Source organism: Podarcis bocagei (assembly GCF_964188305.1).
Source record: "Podarcis bocagei genome assembly, chromosome: 11".
Lineage (NCBI taxonomy): Eukaryota > Metazoa > Chordata > Lepidosauria > Squamata > Lacertidae > Podarcis > Podarcis bocagei.
The window spans coordinates 6,833,626-6,853,060 of NC_138136.1; the positions used below are offsets into that span (position 1 = coordinate 6,833,626).

Below are 19,435 nucleotides of genomic sequence, written 5' to 3' on the forward strand. Positions count from 1 at the left end.
GAGTTTAATGGACAGAAATCTTTCCACAGATGCCACCCAGCCTTTAAACTTAGTGAACACGTCACCCTTATTCTTCATGGGAAAAACCCAAGAATAACGCGTGGCGTCATCCACAATTGTTAGTGAAAAACGCGATCCACCCCTGCTTACAGCAAATGGACCAATTACGTCCATGTGAACCAGCTGTAGCGGTGACTCACTAACTCTGTCACTTCTGGGGTAAGAGACTCTGTGGGTTTTAACCTTTTTACAGACATTACAATCAAGGTACTTGTTACAACTCTTTAAATTACCCCCATCAGCCAATTCAGACATTTTTAGTACACTTTTCCAGCAAGCATGCCCCATTTTCCTATGCAATAAGTGAACACAGTTGTCATGTATAGCTTTGTTATTCACTGCAGGCTGAGATTTACTGACTACTGCTGCAACTTGAGATCCTGCTTTAAGCCAAAACAAGCCTCCCTCTGACTTAGCAGTGCCTAAAATCTCACCAGCCTTCTTAATAATGCAACTGTCTCCTTCAAAATGCACTTTAAACCCAGCTTTTAGCAAACAATCTACAGACATCAGATTGCTCCTTAATGATGGCACACAAAGTACATTTTGCAGGCATTCACGAAGACAAGGAACAAAAACTGCACCCCCCGAAATCACTTCGGAAGTACTTCCGTCTGCTAGAGCCACCTGGCTGCGCTGTGCTGAGTTCTTGGAAACAAACAAGTCATCTGAGTTCACGATGTGGCGAGACGCTCCCGAATCGACCACCCAGACCGCTTGTTTCTCATCAGCAATCTTGACCTCGCCGGTCACCAGCTGAGCCGACTGTTTTCGTTTGAAGAATTTCTTTTTACGCTGCTGCTGATCTCGTCTCTGCTCCTGCACCGGCAACTGAGACTTGACCAACTCCGGACATTGTCGTTTTAGATGCGCTGAAGACCCACATCGGAAACAACGCCTAACAGCAAACGCTGACTCCTCACCGGTACGCTGCTTTTGCTTCACCTCTGGCATGGCATAAGAACTCCTTCCAAACCGCCCGCCAGTAGAAGTCTCTGCAGCCAACGACCTTTCTTGCCTCTTCTGCCATTCTTCAATCAAACGCCCAGTAACGTAACCGACTGATAAATCACGCTCCTGTATGCCTTCTAGAGACAAAACTAAATTGTCCCAGCTTTCCGGGAGAGAACTCAAAATAATAGCCACCTTCTCCTGCTGGTCTAGTGCACAGTCTCTTTCCTGTAGCGCGGCAAACTTTAACTGTAAACTGTGTAGGTGTTCTTGCATTGTAACCCCAGGCTGTAACATTGCCTTGTACAATGCCTTGCGAATGAACAGCTTGGAAACCGCTGTCTCACGCACATGGAGTTCTTTAAGTGCTTGCCACACACCTCTAGCTGTCTTGATTCCCCTCACATACGGCAACTGGGAATCTTCCAGCCCCAAGACAATTGTGGCCCTTGCTCTTTGGTCTTTATCGAGGTCTTCATCATCAGGCTTCGTAGGAAACTTACTCACCACTTGCCAGAGACGATCCCTCTGCAGCACTGCCTGCATGCGTTCCGACCACAGCAAGTAATTGGAGTCATTCAGACGCTCAAAAGCCATCTGAACTGGTTGTGAGGCCATCTTGAGAGCGATGTCCCTGGAACCCGGAACCAGCTACTCACGACCACCGAGAGAGAAAACAGGAACCACAGCACCCAGCACTCACACGCTGCAGCTGTTGTCCTTGTGTCCGCTGCGTCACCAGCTCACCACGGTCAGGAACCAGCCAGAGAACAACAACTTCTGGAACTACTGGAACCAACGCCGTTGATGCTGACACCACCGCAACTCAGGCTGGCAGCACAATGCCCATAACCTCATGGAAACTTTGGAGTGTCAGGCATAGCCCTATTGGCTTTAGCCCAAACGTAGCAGAGTTTTCCTGCACAGCGAAGAAGCTAGTTGCGGCAGTAATGACTAGTCAGCTAGACTCAGAATAACTATTTACAGGATTTATTAAAGGAAAAATAAAACCAGCAGAGTTTCTGCATACAAATAAAAGCAAAATAAATCCTCTCTTTCTCTCTCTCAAAACCATACACAGCACTTCTAACTCCTAACACACCTCACACCACACTGTGCTAGCAATCCCTAGATAACAGAGTTGAGTGCTGCTCGTTAACCAATCAGAGTGAGTAGTTTCTAGGTCAAGCAGACCTGGGCTTTCTGCCAAGAGTAAATTGACACCAGCTTGAGTTAATTGGTGAAGCTAGAATCTGCAAGTTTCCCACGAGAACCAATTAACAGAAACTGAACAATAAAACCCTGAAAATCTCATTTGAAGCTAGAGGCAGGCAGCATGGTATAAGCTGGGCAGAACTGAGACAGTTAAGTTCCCTAACAGTAAATAGCTTGTGTGACATATTTGTTACGTGTGCAGCGCCATGAACTTCAGAACAGATATATTAAATCATGGAGCATATGGGGAAAACTGCGTCCCAATCAACATCCTACAAAGTGCCAATGGCAGCTTCTCTCTCTGGTTGAATAACAACTTTGGGAGGGGGCCATTTTTACTAAAATCAACATGCACAGGTAAAGGACTAACCCACCCCTTCCAACATATCATAGTTCTAATTCTGAGTAGTTGCTGTTTATTTACTTTAAAAACCAGATACATAAAATGCATTCACACATTTTACATATTGTCTAGCTTGGCCCTCAGGTGACAGACTGTGGGTTCTGTTAAAAGTGGTAGATTAATGTGAGAACATGTGCAGTTAAGCAATTCAGATATGCTGAAATAACGCTTCCAGATGGGGCTTAATTTGCAAACTGAAATATTGCAAGTGATTGGTTGTCAACAGGGTTTTTAAAATATATTTTTATTAGATTTACCTCCGAGAGGTTAAAGCCAGATTAAATGGGTGGGGGGAGAATACAGCCTGACATTTTGATGCCAACAAGACTGTGTGGCTACTTTTTTTAAAAAAAAAATCTATTTGTGGGAGATCCTGCAATAAACAACTTCCTGGAAGGGCCCAAAGTATGAACCAGCTTTACACCAGAGAGAAATCCATGTAGGCTGTACCCACAAAGGAAGTTAAAAATGTTTTTCATAAAGTGAAAACCTAAGGAAACTCTGGGAAAACAATAAGAAAAACAAATGTGCGACAGCAAATCAGGCAGGCGACATTCTGATTTATTTATCAGTAGCTCCTGGCTGTGTTGCTCCTGCCATGTCTTAAGCGGCTCTGTTATATTTTCCTGCATTATCGCAGATGTCTTCGCAGTCATACTTGCACTCTGTGCTGAAACACAAATTCATCGTATGCTTTTATTGCACTCAGCTGGAGTATTCCATATCATTAAAGTGCATCTGCCATGTGTAAACACATCAGCAAGAAGAATCATCGCACTCTGCCATGCTCTGAAATTTTGCAATAAAAAGAACAGTCAAATTATGATGGGGAAAGAAGCCCTTGTTGAAATCAGTCATCGTATGAGAGCATCTTTTTAACAATCAAGGCAAGGAGCCAATACTGATTAAGCCACTTAAAATAAGGTATTTTGTGTCTTGTTCTGTTCTAATTTTACAGCCATGACAATTCAAAAGTAACTTCTCAACAGATTATATTCATGTAAATCTGACGCTGGAGATATAAAGGAAAACTCGTTTTGGCTCTATGTCACTTCACGTAGCTGCTGGTGCCATGTTAGGTCTGAAGTCAGGTGCTACAGTATTAGAAGGGAACAGTGTCTTCCCTAACATTGGGCCCTGGGGTTCTGGTTGCCTGACCCTCTGACTACTGGCACAATGGCTTAAATGGCAAAGTCAGTGCTGTTTTTCTAGAAAAAGAGGTGCCGGAACTCACCATGAACGCCTACCTTGTTCTCTTATAGTGCCGGAACTGAGTTCCAGTGAGTTCCTGCTGAGGGGGAAAGCCCTGTGCAAAGTAATGATTGAACAGAGGTGAAACTAGGCTTTGTTTCACATAGGTCAAAGACCTCCCTTGCACATCTGTGTACACACATACACAGGCTGGGAGCCTTAATGGCACCCCTCTGGAGGCTTTACCTGGGGCAAAAACCTGGCTAGTCCTGTCCCCCATCGCTACAGCTTGAACTAGACATAACATATTCAAAACATCTTTACATTTAATGTGCATTTTAAAAATGAATATAGTAGTTGCTGGGGGGTTTATAATTATCAAAATTGTAGCAGGCATTGATGGAGCATTTAATCTTTTCCTCCCCTGCTGTGGTCCTGATGAAAATCACTCTTCTAGAGCTGCTATTTGCATTGGGATGAAAGCTCCCATTCCTCAGTTTTGAAATACCTTCTTCTTTAATTTAAAAAGATAAACCTCCCGTATTTTGTTTTGTTGTTGTCTTTGCTATCAGTTGCAATGAGTAGGCTTTTAAAAATAGGAACTGTTACTCACAGGAAATAATAAAATACAATTCTTTAAGCATAAATTATCCAAAGTGGAAAAAAGAGCCACCATTCTGAAAATATTGAAGGAATTAGAGCAAATCAATACAGATTAGACAGAGAAGTACAAAAAGCAATTTTCAGACAGTCCTGTACAGACTCTCAAATAAACAGCCTGGAACATCAAGTCCAAAGGCTTCAACAACAAAAGAACCTCTTGGATTCAGATACTTCATACATATTAAGCAGAATGAACCACCTAAGTAGAATGACCCATCTAAATTAAGATGCCTCTTAATGGAAAGAAATGGGGTTTTGGTTTTTTCTAATGCAGAAGTATATGTGGGCATGATCTCATACAACAAATAATTGGAGCAGCCAGATCTTTACAGACTGTGTATAATGATGGTTTTGTTTCTAACCACTATGAAAAAACTACTATGTACCTAAGATATAATGAAATACAAACAAGCTAGAATTACGTGGAGAAGGAGGGATGGGCCCACAACCCATATTTGTTTATTTATGCACATATATACAATAGCCTAATAGTCCAGCCTTAGCATGTCTTACCTTCCAGATTTCACGGTATAGGGTGGGTTTAGTTCTTATTGATTTGTTACTGAACCTGCTGGGAGTTGGACCTTCTTGCAAATACTAAATGTTTCTATTTTTGGATGCCATAGACGATAACATAAATCCTGTAATCCATGGACCCAATTACACATGCAGCACTGCCAAGTAACTGGAAACAGAATTCTCCCACCGTGACTTTGCCAACATGATTTTGAAGAACACCTGAATAGGACTCATATGATGACAAATATAGGCGTAGGTATGATTTGAAGGCCAGAGGTTAATACTAAGGGAAATATTTATGACACAATCTCTTTAAAGTTCCAAGACAGCACAGGGTGAGGCATAAAGTAAAAGGGATTGTAAGAAAATTGTAATTACAGAACATAGGTCCTGACTGGCTTAAAACTGGCAAAATGAACAGAGGCTGAAAAGAGAAAGAAATAAGCAAAGCTTTGACAGACGGTGGCTACCATCTGTTAACAATGGTTTTGCATTGTATTCATTTCCCTTGATATTACATGCCTTTTAATAAGTTTATTGTCTTCATTTGTCTTGTTAGCACACCTTGGATAAAATTCATCACAGGGGTAAAATTAATTTTAAAACATTATCCACTAAACTTTTTGTTGCCCTGGGCAGGCACCTGCTGTATATGAGTCGTAGCCAGACTGAGACAGACAGTATTTATTGACTAAAACTTTCTAGGCAAACACACAACCAAATGAAAACTGTACCTGAGAAGTTAGCGTGAATTCTAAAAAAATGAAATCCTGTCCTTTTCATTTTTATAACTAAATATAGGTTCAGAACCCCAAGACCTTGTACATACTTTCAGCTTTAATAATTTGGCATTGAATTGGCCGAATGACTATTTCCAAGGAATAGCTCAAAACAAAATGTAAAAAGCGGTTACTTTTGCAACTGAAAGTTTGTGCTAATTTAAGGCACCAGCCCTCAATAATGCAACATTGTTCTGAGGGCAATTAGCAAAAGGGTATGAGGGAATGTGATGCTAACACTCAACACCAAGATGAAGGTCTACCAGGCTTTGCACATTGAGCACACTGCTTTATGGAAGTGAGTCTTGGGCAACTTACAACTGTCAGGGGTGATGCCTCAGCTGTGCTGTGTCAGAAAAAATTGGGCATCACATGGCAGCACAGAGTTTCAAACAAAGATGTGTTCTCTCAAGCCCACTGCTGGCTTGGTTATGTCCAAAGAATGGAAGATGGCAGAATCCTCAAGGATGTGTTCTATGAGGAGCTGGCTTCAGGCACAAGGCTAATTGGCAGACCAAGTATGCATCACAAAGATGACATGTCATGAAAGCTGGCAAGACGAACCTGTTGTAATCACCTGCAGATGGCCTTTATGCCTGAAGACAGACAGCCCAGTCATGTATCCATAGCAGTGACCAGAGGAGGAAGGAGTGCTGGAAGGAGTGCAGAAAGAAGAAACACCATAGTGTATCCGCTTCAGCACAACCAGACGCCTTCACCTGCCCCAGCTGCAACAAAGCATGTCTCTACAATATAAGCTGCTTCTTTGATGACAATTTGTGAATTATGGCATGCTATTGCACTCATGCCTGTTGTCTTTGTCCATGGAGTTTTCTTGGCAGGGATACTGGAGTGGTTTGCGGGTTCCTACTCCAGGTGGATCACGTTTGGTCAAAACTCTCCACTATGACCTGTCCGTCTTGGGTGGCCCTGCACGGCGTAGCTCATAGCTTCTCTGAGTTATTGAAGCCCCTTCACCACAGCAAGGCAGTGATCCATGAAGGCTCCAATACTTTGGCCCCCTCATGAGAAGAGAAGACTCCCTGGAAAAGACCCTGATGTTGAGAAAGATGGAGGGCACAAGGAGAAGGGGATGACAGAGGACGAGATGGTTGGACAGTGTTCTCAAAGCTATGAACATGAGTTTGACCAAACTGCGGGAGGCAGTGGAAGACAGGAGTGTCTGGCTTGCTCTATTCGATGGGGGTCACAAAGAGTCAGACATGACTAAAAGACTAAACAACAACAACATTGCACTCATATTCTACTTTGAGCCATCAACATCTGGTTGGCTACTGCAGGAACAATATGCTGGACTAGATAGGTCTTGGTCTGATCCATTTATGTGTTTATCTATGCCAACAACAGCAAATAAATAAAATGCAGTGTTTTCAGAGAGAAAACGCACAACTTTGTGAACCATATATAGCTATGGTTATGAAACAAGCACTAAATATTCGTATTGTGGTGCTGGTATATGAATTACCTTTTCCCATGCTTTTCAATCAAGGCAGTTACTGCATCATCTGTAATCCGGCATCCATTAGTAGAAAGGCACTGCAATCTAAAACAGAGAGCAACAGCAATTATCTTCTTTTATTTGAGCAATTAAGCAATATGCAGCCCAGATTTGAGCTTATGTTATGATTTCTCTACACAGATATTCTACCTACATAGGAAGACACCTGAAAGCATCAAAGGTAGTATAGATCAGGGGCAAATGGTAGACTAGTAGATTTCTCAAAGACTTGAAATAGATAGACAGGGTTTCTGTCTAACAACAACAAGTAACAACAACAACAACAACAAAACATTTACTATGGCTGGCATTTAGTTAACTAATTATTTGCTATGGCTGGTCATGTATTTCACAGCCTCCATGTTCCATCCTCACCTGTTAAATGCAAAATATGTTGCAATATACACCCTCAAAAAAAACCAAACCTAGTCTGGAGGACCCCTTAATCTCCTTGTTTCTACAGATCCATTCTACAAAATGGTACCTAGTTGTGCGCAACAGTATGAAGAACAACAAATGTTTGGGTTTTCAATTGTACCTTACAGATGATGCTACTAAGGCAATGAGTCCCGAATCAGTAGCTCCTGTCCAGCTAATATCTACAGTTGTCAGGTTATGGCAAAAGGTGCTTGCACAAAGCAGAACTTTGTCCCCTCTAAATCCAGGACCACTGCAGCTTTTTATATTCAGTTCCTATGTGCAAAAGAAAATTCCAAGTGTGGGTTCATTAAAATGACTTTTCTTCTTTGATATTAATAATAATAATATGCTTTTAAATATTGTCATAACATTTTCAAGCAACCTCATTTAGGGGTTAGGAATGCCATAATTAAATAAATAAAAGAGGGGGTGGTATTCAGTGTCCTCTTACTGACAGAGGCTTCTATCAGCAGAACAGGGAGGCAAGCCATTTTAATTCATCCCCTTCTCTCCACTGTGCCTCCCACATTGTTCCAAAGGGCCTCAATTCTCTGAAGCAGATTTGTGAGAGATGTGGTTTGGCTACAGGAGTGAAGGGGAAATTGGCACACGCATACACACAAATCCCCAACCCAACACTGGCCTCCAGGTCCAACTGATGGAAGCCTTCATTGGAGCAAAGTGCCTTCCATCAGTATGGGGACGTACTGGATGCAACCCAACATATTTTATACAGCACATTTTCCTTTTAACTAGACCCTAGGCAAAGCTTTTATGAAATCAGGCTTTATTTATTTATATAATGCAACCAAGGTAGAATACATAGGGTTCCTAGTTTGTCACCACTGACCAGCTCTACACCTGCTTAGTTCCTGAAAGGTAGCTGGATCATGTGTCTTCAGACCGTGGCCTTATCATAAATGAGATGTCTGCAAGGTCAATGAATATTATTGAGATTCCTACTGCACTAATTTCAGCCTCAACTGTGAGTTGCAGCAAATATTCAGCACTTTCATGGCTCTTCAGATTTCACAGAAAACAAAGTAATCTTGTTGGCTTGCATATCAAATTGTTATCTCCTGCTCTGCTTCGGTCATGGTTCATTTAGATGTTTCCACTGCAGACGCACGCAATCACACTCCTTGCCCTCATTTGAGTTAACAATAAATAATTCTTATGTCACGGATCAGGAAAATACTATATTGTAAAAAGGATAAGAAAATACAAAACTGGGATCCTTCCAATCAAGAAGTAAAACATCGTTTCCTTTGGTTTGCTTTTATGCTAGCTGGAGCTTCGCTTATTTCTTAGCAGGCAGCTGTAGATCCAGTGACTTCACTGTCAGTAGGGATGGATGAATCTGTCCACTTTGGTTTTTCTCATTTTCCCATTCTCAATCTCAGTTCTCCACATTTCTTTATCAGTTTGCAATTATTATTTTTTAAATAATAATTATGGAAATTAATCAGCACAAATTTATCCCAATATACACATTTTTGCAAAGCATATTTTTTCTAATATTTCTAAAATGAATTTTTGTATGTGATTTTCACTAATAAATGCAGTTGTCTGCACACTTTACCTTAGTCACATGCCACCCCGGGTTCTTTTGTAAGGAAAGGGAGGATACAAATCTAATAAATAATATAAATAGCTTATGCATTTTCTACACATTTTCTTGGCTGCAGAACTATACTGCCAAATTCAGATAACTGCAAATTTTGAAGGATATGTTTTGGTTAGTTTATTGTTCTGGAAATTAAGTAAATTTGCCTTTAAATGAAAACTTAACAAAATTTCTCCCCTAGTATTAGCTAATAGTAATGTTTCCTTAATGAAGGCTATTAGGCTCTAACTTTTAATAGATAACCAATATTCATAAAACTTCAGAGTGCTAATGGTGGAAATCTGTGTGGCTGCAAATGGGTCAACTTTAAAACTTTTAAAATTTACGAGTAAACATCTATGGCACGACCAGTATAAAATCTACAACTTTAAAAATATATGATAGAAAATATCCACATTGAGCTTTGCATTCATAAAAAAACAAAAAGTGTGTTATGAAATGTTGCCATTCATTTTTTATAATCCTTCAGGTGTCTCTATGTCAGTTTTGACATGCCAGCAGCCTTACAAGTTACTGAACTCCCTTATGTAAGTGAAGGGAACTTGTGATCATGCTAAAACTTTCACACATCAAGGTGTTTTTGCCAAAATTTGTTTCTATTTCCAACTATTGTTTTAATGCAGATGTAAATACATGCAGATTTAATTAATTAATTAAACTCCTTTTGTTACTCAGCTACACTTTTTAAGCAAGTGAGGTGCCCGATTACTAATATTCTTATCTATGGTTTCAGAACAACAGGGCAACATCTAACAATGATTTTAAGTGGTATATATTGCAGGGAGTGAAGATCTGTTTCTGGAATCTACATTTTCAGTGATTTCTTCATTTACAATCAGGGGTGGGGGGTCAGAGACAAAATGAGGCCAGATTCAAAGGCACAACAAAGTAGGCTAAGCATGTGATTCTTACATTTGTACAGTAGGCTACGTTCTAAGCTGCAAAAGTCATAGCTTAGGGTTTAAAAATACATTTTTTTAAAAAACCCACATTATTTACTTAGAACAGCAACAACAACTAGACCCCCACACAGCACAAAGTTGTAAGTAAAATGGACATCACTCAATTCTATGAATTACTCAGCTGTATGTAGAGTGTACATATTTTGCTAAATTAATATGAAGAGTTTATGTACAGTATTATCTATCATATGGCATTATGAGCTCCCTCTTGTGGGCCCTTTTCATTCTCTTTCTCAATTTCTCTCTTAAAGTATTCAAATGTGAATTGAATTCATTCAGTAAATAACAAAATTATTCATTTTGATTTTTCAAAAACTGAACAATATATTAATTGTTTGTTAATCTGTAGATATAAGCAGCCCACATATCTCATTATAAAGCATTTGCTTAAAATCTACACCACCTATCCTCCCTTTGGGATGCCACTTCTAGGCTCAGTAGGATATGGCCTGTTCCTGCAGTTCCTCTTTTGTCTAATCCCAATTTCGAGTCTGCTTTAATTGCCTGTCCAGTGCACCTGCTTCTGTGCTCATTTCCACAGATATCACAGGGTCCTTGAATTCAGCTTGTATCAAGATTTGCTCAACTAAACCTTTATTTTATTCACTACTGTATGAATACGGGACACAGGTGGTGTTGTGGGTTAAACCACAGAGCCTAGGGCTTGCCAATCAGAAGGTCGGCGGTTCAAATCCCCACAATGGGGTGAGCTCCCGTTGCTCAGTCCCAGCTCCTGCCAACCTAGCAGTTCAAAAGCACATCACAGTCCAAGTAGATAAATGGGTACTGCTCTGGCAGGAAGGTAAACAGTGTTTCCGTGCGCTACTCTGGTTTGCCAGAAGTGGCTTAGTCATGCTGGCCACATGACCCGGAAGCTGTACGCCGGCTCCTTTGGCCAATAAAGCGAGATGAGCGCCGCAACCCCAGAGTCGGCCACGACTGGACCTAATGGTCAGGGGTCCCTTTACCTTTATCTAATGTAGCATAAAGTATGTTTTCTCTGATTATTTGCCTTGTCAAGTGAGGATGCAGAATGTGGCTTTGTTTTTCTAAACTGAACCAGTAAATATTTTACAGGAACTAAACTTCAGAGCTGTGGAATATTTTGTCCTCTCTGACATAACTCCCAAATATGCTGGAATATGCAAAGTGCCTGGAGTGATATCCTTTGTCCTACTGCCAAATATTTGTAAACTGTAAGTACTTATTGAATATAAGGATGCCACTTGAATGTAAGGATGCAACTGTGTATATTCATCAGGGAATATTATGTATTCCCTTACTATGTAAGATGCCGTCACACTCTGTAGTTAGTGTGACCGCCAACATGCAACCACGCCAGCTACAGCATGAGGGAAAGCAGGCAGGACCAGACAAGCTGTTTAATGGAGGGTGGATAGACCTTGCATACAGCATTTCAGCAAACCACTGTGTGGAAGACCTCTTGCCCCTCCGGGAAAACATACCTTTAAAAGGTGGTGGAGCTTCCATTAGCCCCACCAGCCTGACTAATCATCAGGGATGATGGCAGCTGTAGTGCAGCAACATCTGGGGGGCCTCTGGTACCATACTTTTGATGTAAATTTTATTTATTTATTTATTTATTTATTTATACCCCGCCCATCTGGCTGAGTTTCCCCAGCCACTCTGGGCGGCTTCCAATCGAGTATAGGTTATTATTTCTAAAGGTTTTTAAAATTAAGTTCACATAGAAGTCCACAGTCCAAGCTCTTAGTAAAATGCTAATAATAATAAAATGTTATTCATTATTAAAGTTTTATGGCAATTGCAGAGACAAAATGACGTTTCTCCAAAAGCACAGTGCTACCTTAAGAGATTCTCCACAGTGCTGGAAGAACAGCTTTAACCCCACTTCAGTGATTCTCTGGGCTTCATCGTGGCAATGATCAAGAGTGAAACATCGGGGGTGGCGACTCCCCAAACTGATCAACCACTCATCATTCAAGCAGTGGCAGTTCGTCAGGTGGATCTCCTTCCCTGGGGATAGAGAAGCCAGGTTTTTTAATCTGCATACTGATACTTATAGTATTTTATTATTATTACTTTTTAAATAAACAACACAAATAATATTGAGGCAAACAAAGGCTTTGCCCCAAAAGTGAAAATTAAAGACAAGTCAAGAGTTAAGTATGTCTAGAAGAATAATGTGTTCCTGGAATATGCTATCAATAGTACAGTACTTACTATTTAGTCAAGTAGCCTCCAATGCCAAATCTTATTACTCCTAAGGATTTATTGACATCAGTGGCAAATATGCAATCACATCATACGTTCAGAAGCATAGCCACAACAGCTTGATTTTTAACTCTACTTTGCTCCAGCACATAGATTCAAGCTAGTTTGAAAACCTTAAGAGGGCTACACACTAGCGTGCTGATTTAAATCAAAACAGAGGTTCTCACAATGCTAAAGTTGATGCCAAAGGCCTTTGTTTGTGGTGGTAGTGCAGATGAGCAGAGGATACAGAACTGTGGAAAGCACTCCTGGAATTGTGGAGAAGCATAGGGAATCATCCCTACAGATAACCTGCCCCTTTGCATGGGATACACTACAGCAACAAGGTGGGGAGGGGAGAATAAAAAAGGGACAGAAGGCATGAAAGGAGACCTACGCCATCCTATGTGATCCATCATTCATTCATAAGATGTTTGAGACACTTTTTGTATATAAAAATGGATAAACCAATGAAAATAGTTTATGAAAAGCACAACATCTAGCACAGAGAGAGCAGACAACCCATACCTATCGTAGAAAGTTAACAGAAAGCACGTGGGGGAAACAAAAGTCTTGGGCGAGGAGGAAATTCTAGTGAATGCATTTTAAATATAATAGGCAGCAGTTTAAGAATGTAATATATACATTTTGTCATAATAAAGAGAGATGCTCTATTCCAGATAAAATGCCATAAACAAAACAAAATAGCATATGAGGACCAATGACTCCAGGATATAGGATAATATGAAATATAATTAACAAACATACAGAGCCTACCTGGTCTCAAACCCAGGAATTAGGAAATGAATTCCCAACCTCAGCACCTCATATTATTAGGGAAGGGGGAGAAATTCTTACCTAATTCTTACTTCCCATAACAATCTGCTACCTGAGATGCAGCTATCCTTCAAAATTCACATTTATCTGAATTTTGTGATGCAGTTCTCAGACAAAATGTGTACAGAAATTCATATACTAGGGGAAATGTCCATAGCAATAACAAGCACACAAAATATATTACATTGGGGAATTATTTGAAGAAATGTGCTTATTAGGAAAAAGTGCCAAAAAAAGTTTATTTGAACAATTGTGCACTAAAATGCTAGTGACGTTTTGTGAAGGCTTTTTTAAAAAGTTGATATGGAAATGTAGCAATATGAACTTAACACTGGAAAAATAGGAAACAAAAACTGACGAATTCTTACTTTGTACATACTGATGGTCTTTCACCTATGCCATCACTGTTTTCACATGAGGACCAACACATCTTAAGAGCAATGAAACATTTTCTTTATTACATCTTACTGCTGCTTTTAAAATTCTTCTGTTTTTGCATGTTGTGGCTTACATTGTTTTATTGTAAACTAGTCTGGAATCTGTTTGATGAAGGCTGGTATATAAATTTGTCAATCAAGTAGATAAATAAAAAAAGCAGAAGTGTCCAATTAGTACAATAGCTACCTTTGTTTCCAGCCTAACAAACTAATCAGATTTGAGTAACTTGAGGACCGCTGCTCACAACTAGGTCCAGCCTTGCATGAAGAATAGCTGAGCCGTCGGTCATGCCCGGTTTCATTCCCAGAATCAGATTGTGCCGTTCAGCTCCCTTGTATCAACTTCCTCCAGCAACAGCGCTGATGATGTCAGCTAATTAGTTCTGCACTGCTTGACTCTGTGCGCAAGACCCAGCTTATTAGCCCCAGCATTAAAAAACCCATTAACATCCCAAAAAAAGAAAAGAATAACCACCTGAAATTATATGCACATATTCACGTAGCCTCAGGCTTGTTAAAAGCCCAGCATTTCTGCCAAATACAATCCTGGCAGGATCCAAAAGTGTTTGTCTCCAAGCCTTCCCCTGCCCACCACCCTCCTCGGGGGAAACAGCTTTTAATCCTCAACTGGTGAAAATGATTTTGTTCCCTGTGGTTCACTCCCAGCTGAGACCTCCTTTGTTAGTTCCCTGGTCTCTTTCTTGTGTTTAAGAACCCAGCTCCTTCCGTCAGGGTATGTTAAGCTACAGGTGACTGACTAGCAGCCCCCCCCCCCCCCGCATGTGCTGTGGCCAAGGAAAGAGAGATAAAAGTCTCAGGCCTTAGCATCCCTAGAATGAAGCGGAAAGAGCTAAACACTTTGTTTTAATGAAACTGCTTTAATGTGTGTGGGGCAGGGAGCCATTTGATTCCTGTTGTCAGCAGTACTGTGGGAAGAGGTTTTCAAGAACTGAGTAAGTCATCCAGACGTATTTGCAAGGAAAGGGCTCTTTGAAGGGTTTGACTCTCCTCCTGTGTGTCCTGTTATCGTCACTCACTAGTGTACATAGCAACGGAATTAGCATTCAGCTGTTGGGTAAACTGTTAAGGAGACTTGGCCAAGAAACAGTGCAAGGAGGTAGCAAAAGTTTGATGAAAATTGCTACGTGCCCTAAACATTTAAAAACTCATAGATTGGTTTCCAACATGGATGTAGCTAAGGGGGGATGGGGGGAGCTGCTTCCTCTAGAGCAAGAAAAACAATAGAAATACTTAACCAACTGACCAATCACGTCAGTTCTGTCCCCCCTCCCCAACGAAAGTCCTGGCTGCACCCATGCTTCCCAACAGTGACTAATCACCTGACACAGCATTTGATCCTGTCTGTTTCAAAAAAGGAAAAAAGATAGATGTTCTATATATGCATAAATAAATTGAATATGAATCCCAGAGTTAATTGTATGGATTGGTACAGATAAAATGGTTTGGAAATATGCAGTTTGAGATTAAACCATTTTCCGTATATTTTGATGGTCAGGAGCCCAGTTTCGAGCCTTGACCCTGGCTATTTTCAAGAGCTAGGACAGAGCCATGTTATTTTGGCAATGGTCTCCCATATACCAATCATGTGTCTGATTGGCTCCCCCTCAAAGCCTCAACAGCTCTTAATTTATCCATCTTCACCTTTCCTGGTGTGTGGTTGATCACACCACCATATAAACTCCCCCAGGAGCAGCCGTGGCTCTACAAAGGGATGTAGACTCTCCACTGAAGTTAGGATGTTTTAATATCACCCTTCATCCAAGCTCAGAGACAGCATTCATAGTCTTTCACTGTCCTTATTTTATCCTCTGAACAATCCTGTGAGGTGGGTGAGGCTGGAGTGACCCACCATCTCAAGTTCACCCAGTGAGCTTCATAGCAGAGTGGGGATTTGAATGCAGGTCTCCCTCTTCCCAGTTCAACACTTTAACTACTCCATCACACCGGCTCATAAAGCCTGGTTCAGCTTGACCTCTAGGATGGTCACGCATCCTCAGTACTCTATTTCAATGGCTATCTGGTCTAAGTCCAGTCTAAAGATAAATAACTATAAGAAGGAAGTGCAGGGGCCTTGAAGTTGTCCATAAATAATTAACAGTTTGACAAGTGCATTAGCATATACAACATTTGTAAACATTTATGCCCTCATTCTGATGTTACATTTCCTCTCTCTTTTTTTCTTTATTGTGTGATATTTATAAATTGGCTCTCCACATGTGCCACAGAGTCATAGAATCATAGAGTTGGAAGAGACCACAAGGGCCATCGAGTCCAACCCCCTGCCAAGCAGGAAACACACTCCCATGAGGAGTGAGAGGCAATTTAGAACAACAGTGAAATGCTGATGTTTCTCAACAACAGAGGTGTCTAACCTGCGGCTTGCAGCTATTGTTGGGCAACAACTCCCATCATCCCCGGCCATTGGCCATACTGGCTAGGAGCGGGAAGTCCAGCAACATATGGAGGGCTACAGGTTAGTCACCTCTCCTTTACAGGAAGCAAAGATAGATACAGCAGTCTAAATAAGGATAATACCACCACCACTGCCAATGAACACAGAGAAATTTCAAATACTCACTGCATGAATGAACATTATTCTGTGAGAATCAGTACCATTTTTAGGGCTGCAAATCACGTATCTTCCTGTGTTCAAGAGTGTTTTATTTAGGGGTGAAGTTTTGCTTGGCACAAACAGCTCATAGATCAAGTGCTCTTTCAAAGCAGAGTCATCTGTTATAAGCTGTGCAAACAAACTGTTACCGATTTATTAGTTTAGCTTTTCCAAAACAAGAAAAGATGAGGGAGGGAAGGTATTCAGTCCAGCCTTAGTGTGGAAGGTGGAATCAGGGGACATTTTTTGTACACTAGGTAAAGGTAAAGGTACCCCTGCCCGTACGGGCCAGTCTTGACAGACTCTAGGGTTGTGCGCCCATCTCACTTAAGAGGCTGGGGGCCAGCGCTGTCCAGAGACACTTCCGGGTCACGTGGCCAGCGTGACAAAGCTGCATCTGGCGAGCCAGCGCAGCACACGGAAATGCCGTTTACCTTCCCGCCAGTAAGCGGTCCCTATTTATCTACTTGCACCCGGGGGTGCTTTCGAACTGCTAGGTTGGCAGGCGCTGGGACCGAGCAACGGGAGAGCACCCCGCCGCAGGGATTCGAACCGCCGACCTTTCGATCGGGAAGCTCTAGGCGCTGAGGCTTTTACCCACAGCGCCACCCGCATCTTTTTGTACACTAGGACCCTCTGAACACCCACGGTTTGCGGGTCATTCGGTTTTTTAATATGGTCTTCAACTCATAGTGGCCTCCTCCATTTCCTGTCCCATCTATGGCTGTTTCCAGCACTGCTTTTTTCCATGAAGCTCCCAAAAGCTTCTCCTAGCCCATGAAAGCACAAGCAACCCTCTGCAGCCTGTCCATTGCCTTGGCTGTTACTGCTAACATTTTATGTTCTGTGAAAACATTCAGAATCTGTTAAGCAAGATTCAGTTGTTAGAAAGAAGAGTGCTGTTTTAGGTACAATTTAGGCCACATCTGCACCACACATTTAAAACAGTATTACACTACTTTAACAATCATGGCTTCCCTATTCCCCTCACAGAGCTACCATTTCCAGACTGGTTTAAAAACTGATCCCTCTTCCCATGGAACTCTGGGAATTGTAGCTCTGTGAGAGTACTACAGGTCCCCTATCAACTCTCAGCATCCTCAACAAACTACAGTTCTCAGGATTCTTCGTGGAAAGCTGTAACTATTGAAGTGGTATAATAGTGTTTTAAATGCATGGTGCAGCTTTGGCCTCAATCTGAATGCCCCACCGAAAGTGGTGAGCGTTCGGAAGGTAAGGCTCAGTGTGTATTCCCAGCTTCACGTCAGCCTCTTTGGATGCTGGTACCGTATTTTTCGCCCTATAAGACGCACCGGCCCATAGGACGCACCTAGTTTTCAGGGGGGGAAATCAAGGAAAAAAATATGATTTCCCCCCCGCAGCTCTGGGAGCAGCGGACAGGCTGCACGCAGCCTGTGCGCTACTCCAAGACCTTCTCCCTGCTTTTGCGGGAGGTGGCGGAATTCCCCCACCTCCCGCAAAAGCCCACAGGAGCCCCACTTGACTCCTGCGGGCTTTTCGACTAGGAGGGAGAAGGGACTGATTCGGCCAGTCAGTCCCTTCTCCCTCCTTGGGGAAAAGCCCCCAAGAGCGGCGCGCTCTTTAAAAGGTGCACGGCTCCTGCAGGCTTTTCTAGGAGGTTGGGGAATTCCCCCCCTCGTAGAAAAGCCAGCAGAAGCCGCGGAGCCCCTTTAAAGAGCGCACGGCTTTTGCCTGCTTTTGCGGGAGGTGGGGGAATTCCCCCATCTCCTGCAAAAGCCCGCAGGTGGGAGAAGGGACTGATTCGGCCAGTCAGTCCCTTCTCCCTCCTTGGGGAAAAGCCCCCAAGAGCGGCGCGCTCTTTAAAAGGTGCACGGCTCCTGCAGGCTTTTCTAGGAGGTTGGGGAATTCCCCCCCTCGTAGAAAAGCCAGCAGAAGCCGCGGAGCCCCTTTAAAGAGCGCACGGCTTTTGCCTGCTTTTGCGGGAGGTGGGGGAATTCCCCCATCTCCTGCAAAAGCCCGCAGGAGGGAGAAGGGACTGATTCGGCCAGTCAGTCCCTTCTCCCTCCTTGGGGAAAAGCCCCCAAGAGCGGCGCGCTCTTTAAAAGGTGCACGGCTCCTGCAGGCTTTTCTAGGAGGTTGGGGAATTCCCCCACCTCCTAGAAAAGCCGGGGAGCCCCTTTAAAGAGCGCACGGCTTTTGCCTGCTTTTGCGGGAGGTGGGGGAATTTCCCCATCTCCCGCAAAAGCCCAAAGGAGGGTTGGAGAGCAGCGGCTAGGCGTCGCGTGCCTTCCTGCTGCCCCCCATCCTCTGGGGCTGGCAATGGGGGAAGCGCTGCTTTCCCCACCGCCAGCCTCAAACCCGGGTTGGAGAGCAGCGGCAAGGCGTCGCACGCCTTCCTGCTGCCCCCCATCCTCTGGGGCTGGCGATGGGGGAAGTGCTGCTTTCCCCACCGCCAGCCTCAAACCCGGGTTGGAGAGCAGCGGCAAGGCGTCGCGCGCCTTCCTGCTGCCCCCCATCCTCTGGGGCTGGCGATGGGGGAAGCGCTGCTTTCCCCACCGCCAGCCTCAAACCCGGGTTGGAGAGTAGTGGCAAGGCGTCGCGCGCCTTCCTGCTGCCCCCCATCCTCTGGGGCTGGCGATGGGGGAAGCGCTGCTTTCCCCACCGCCAGCCTCAAACCCGGGTTGGAGAGCAGCGGCAAGGCGTCGCGCGCCTTCCTGCTGCCCCCCATCCTCTGGGGCTGGCGATGGGGGAAGCGCTGCTTTCCCCACCGCCAGCCTCAAACCCGGGTTGGAGAGCAGCGGCAAGGCGTTGCGTGCCTTCCTGCTGCCCCCCATCCTCTGGGGCTGGCGATGGGGGAAGTGCTGCTTTCCCCACCGCCAGCCTCAAACCCGGGTTGGAGAGCAGCGGCAAGGCGTCGCGCGCCTTCCTGCTGCCCCCCATCCTCTGGGGCTGGCGATGGGGGAAGCGCTGCTTTCCCCACCGCCAGCCTCAAACCCGGGTTGG

General features: G+C 43.4%; 1 protein-coding gene across 3 annotated transcripts in view; it reads right to left on the reverse strand.

The window, feature by feature from the left end:
* LOC308597652 (uncharacterized protein) overlaps positions 1–19,435 on the reverse strand; it is a 47,274-nt gene that overhangs the window by 13,135 nt on the left and 14,704 nt on the right. For all 3 annotated transcript variants that reach the window (XM_081213567.1, XM_081213565.1, XM_081213566.1), the window contains 3 exons: positions 12,138–12,307; positions 7,839–7,993; positions 7,268–7,345 (listed from right to left, as the gene is read on the reverse strand). In XM_081213567.1, the coding sequence (XP_081069693.1) occupies positions 7,268–7,345; positions 7,839–7,993; positions 12,138–12,307 (403 nt within the window). The remainder of the gene's footprint in view (positions 1–7,267; positions 7,346–7,838; positions 7,994–12,137; positions 12,308–19,435) is intronic.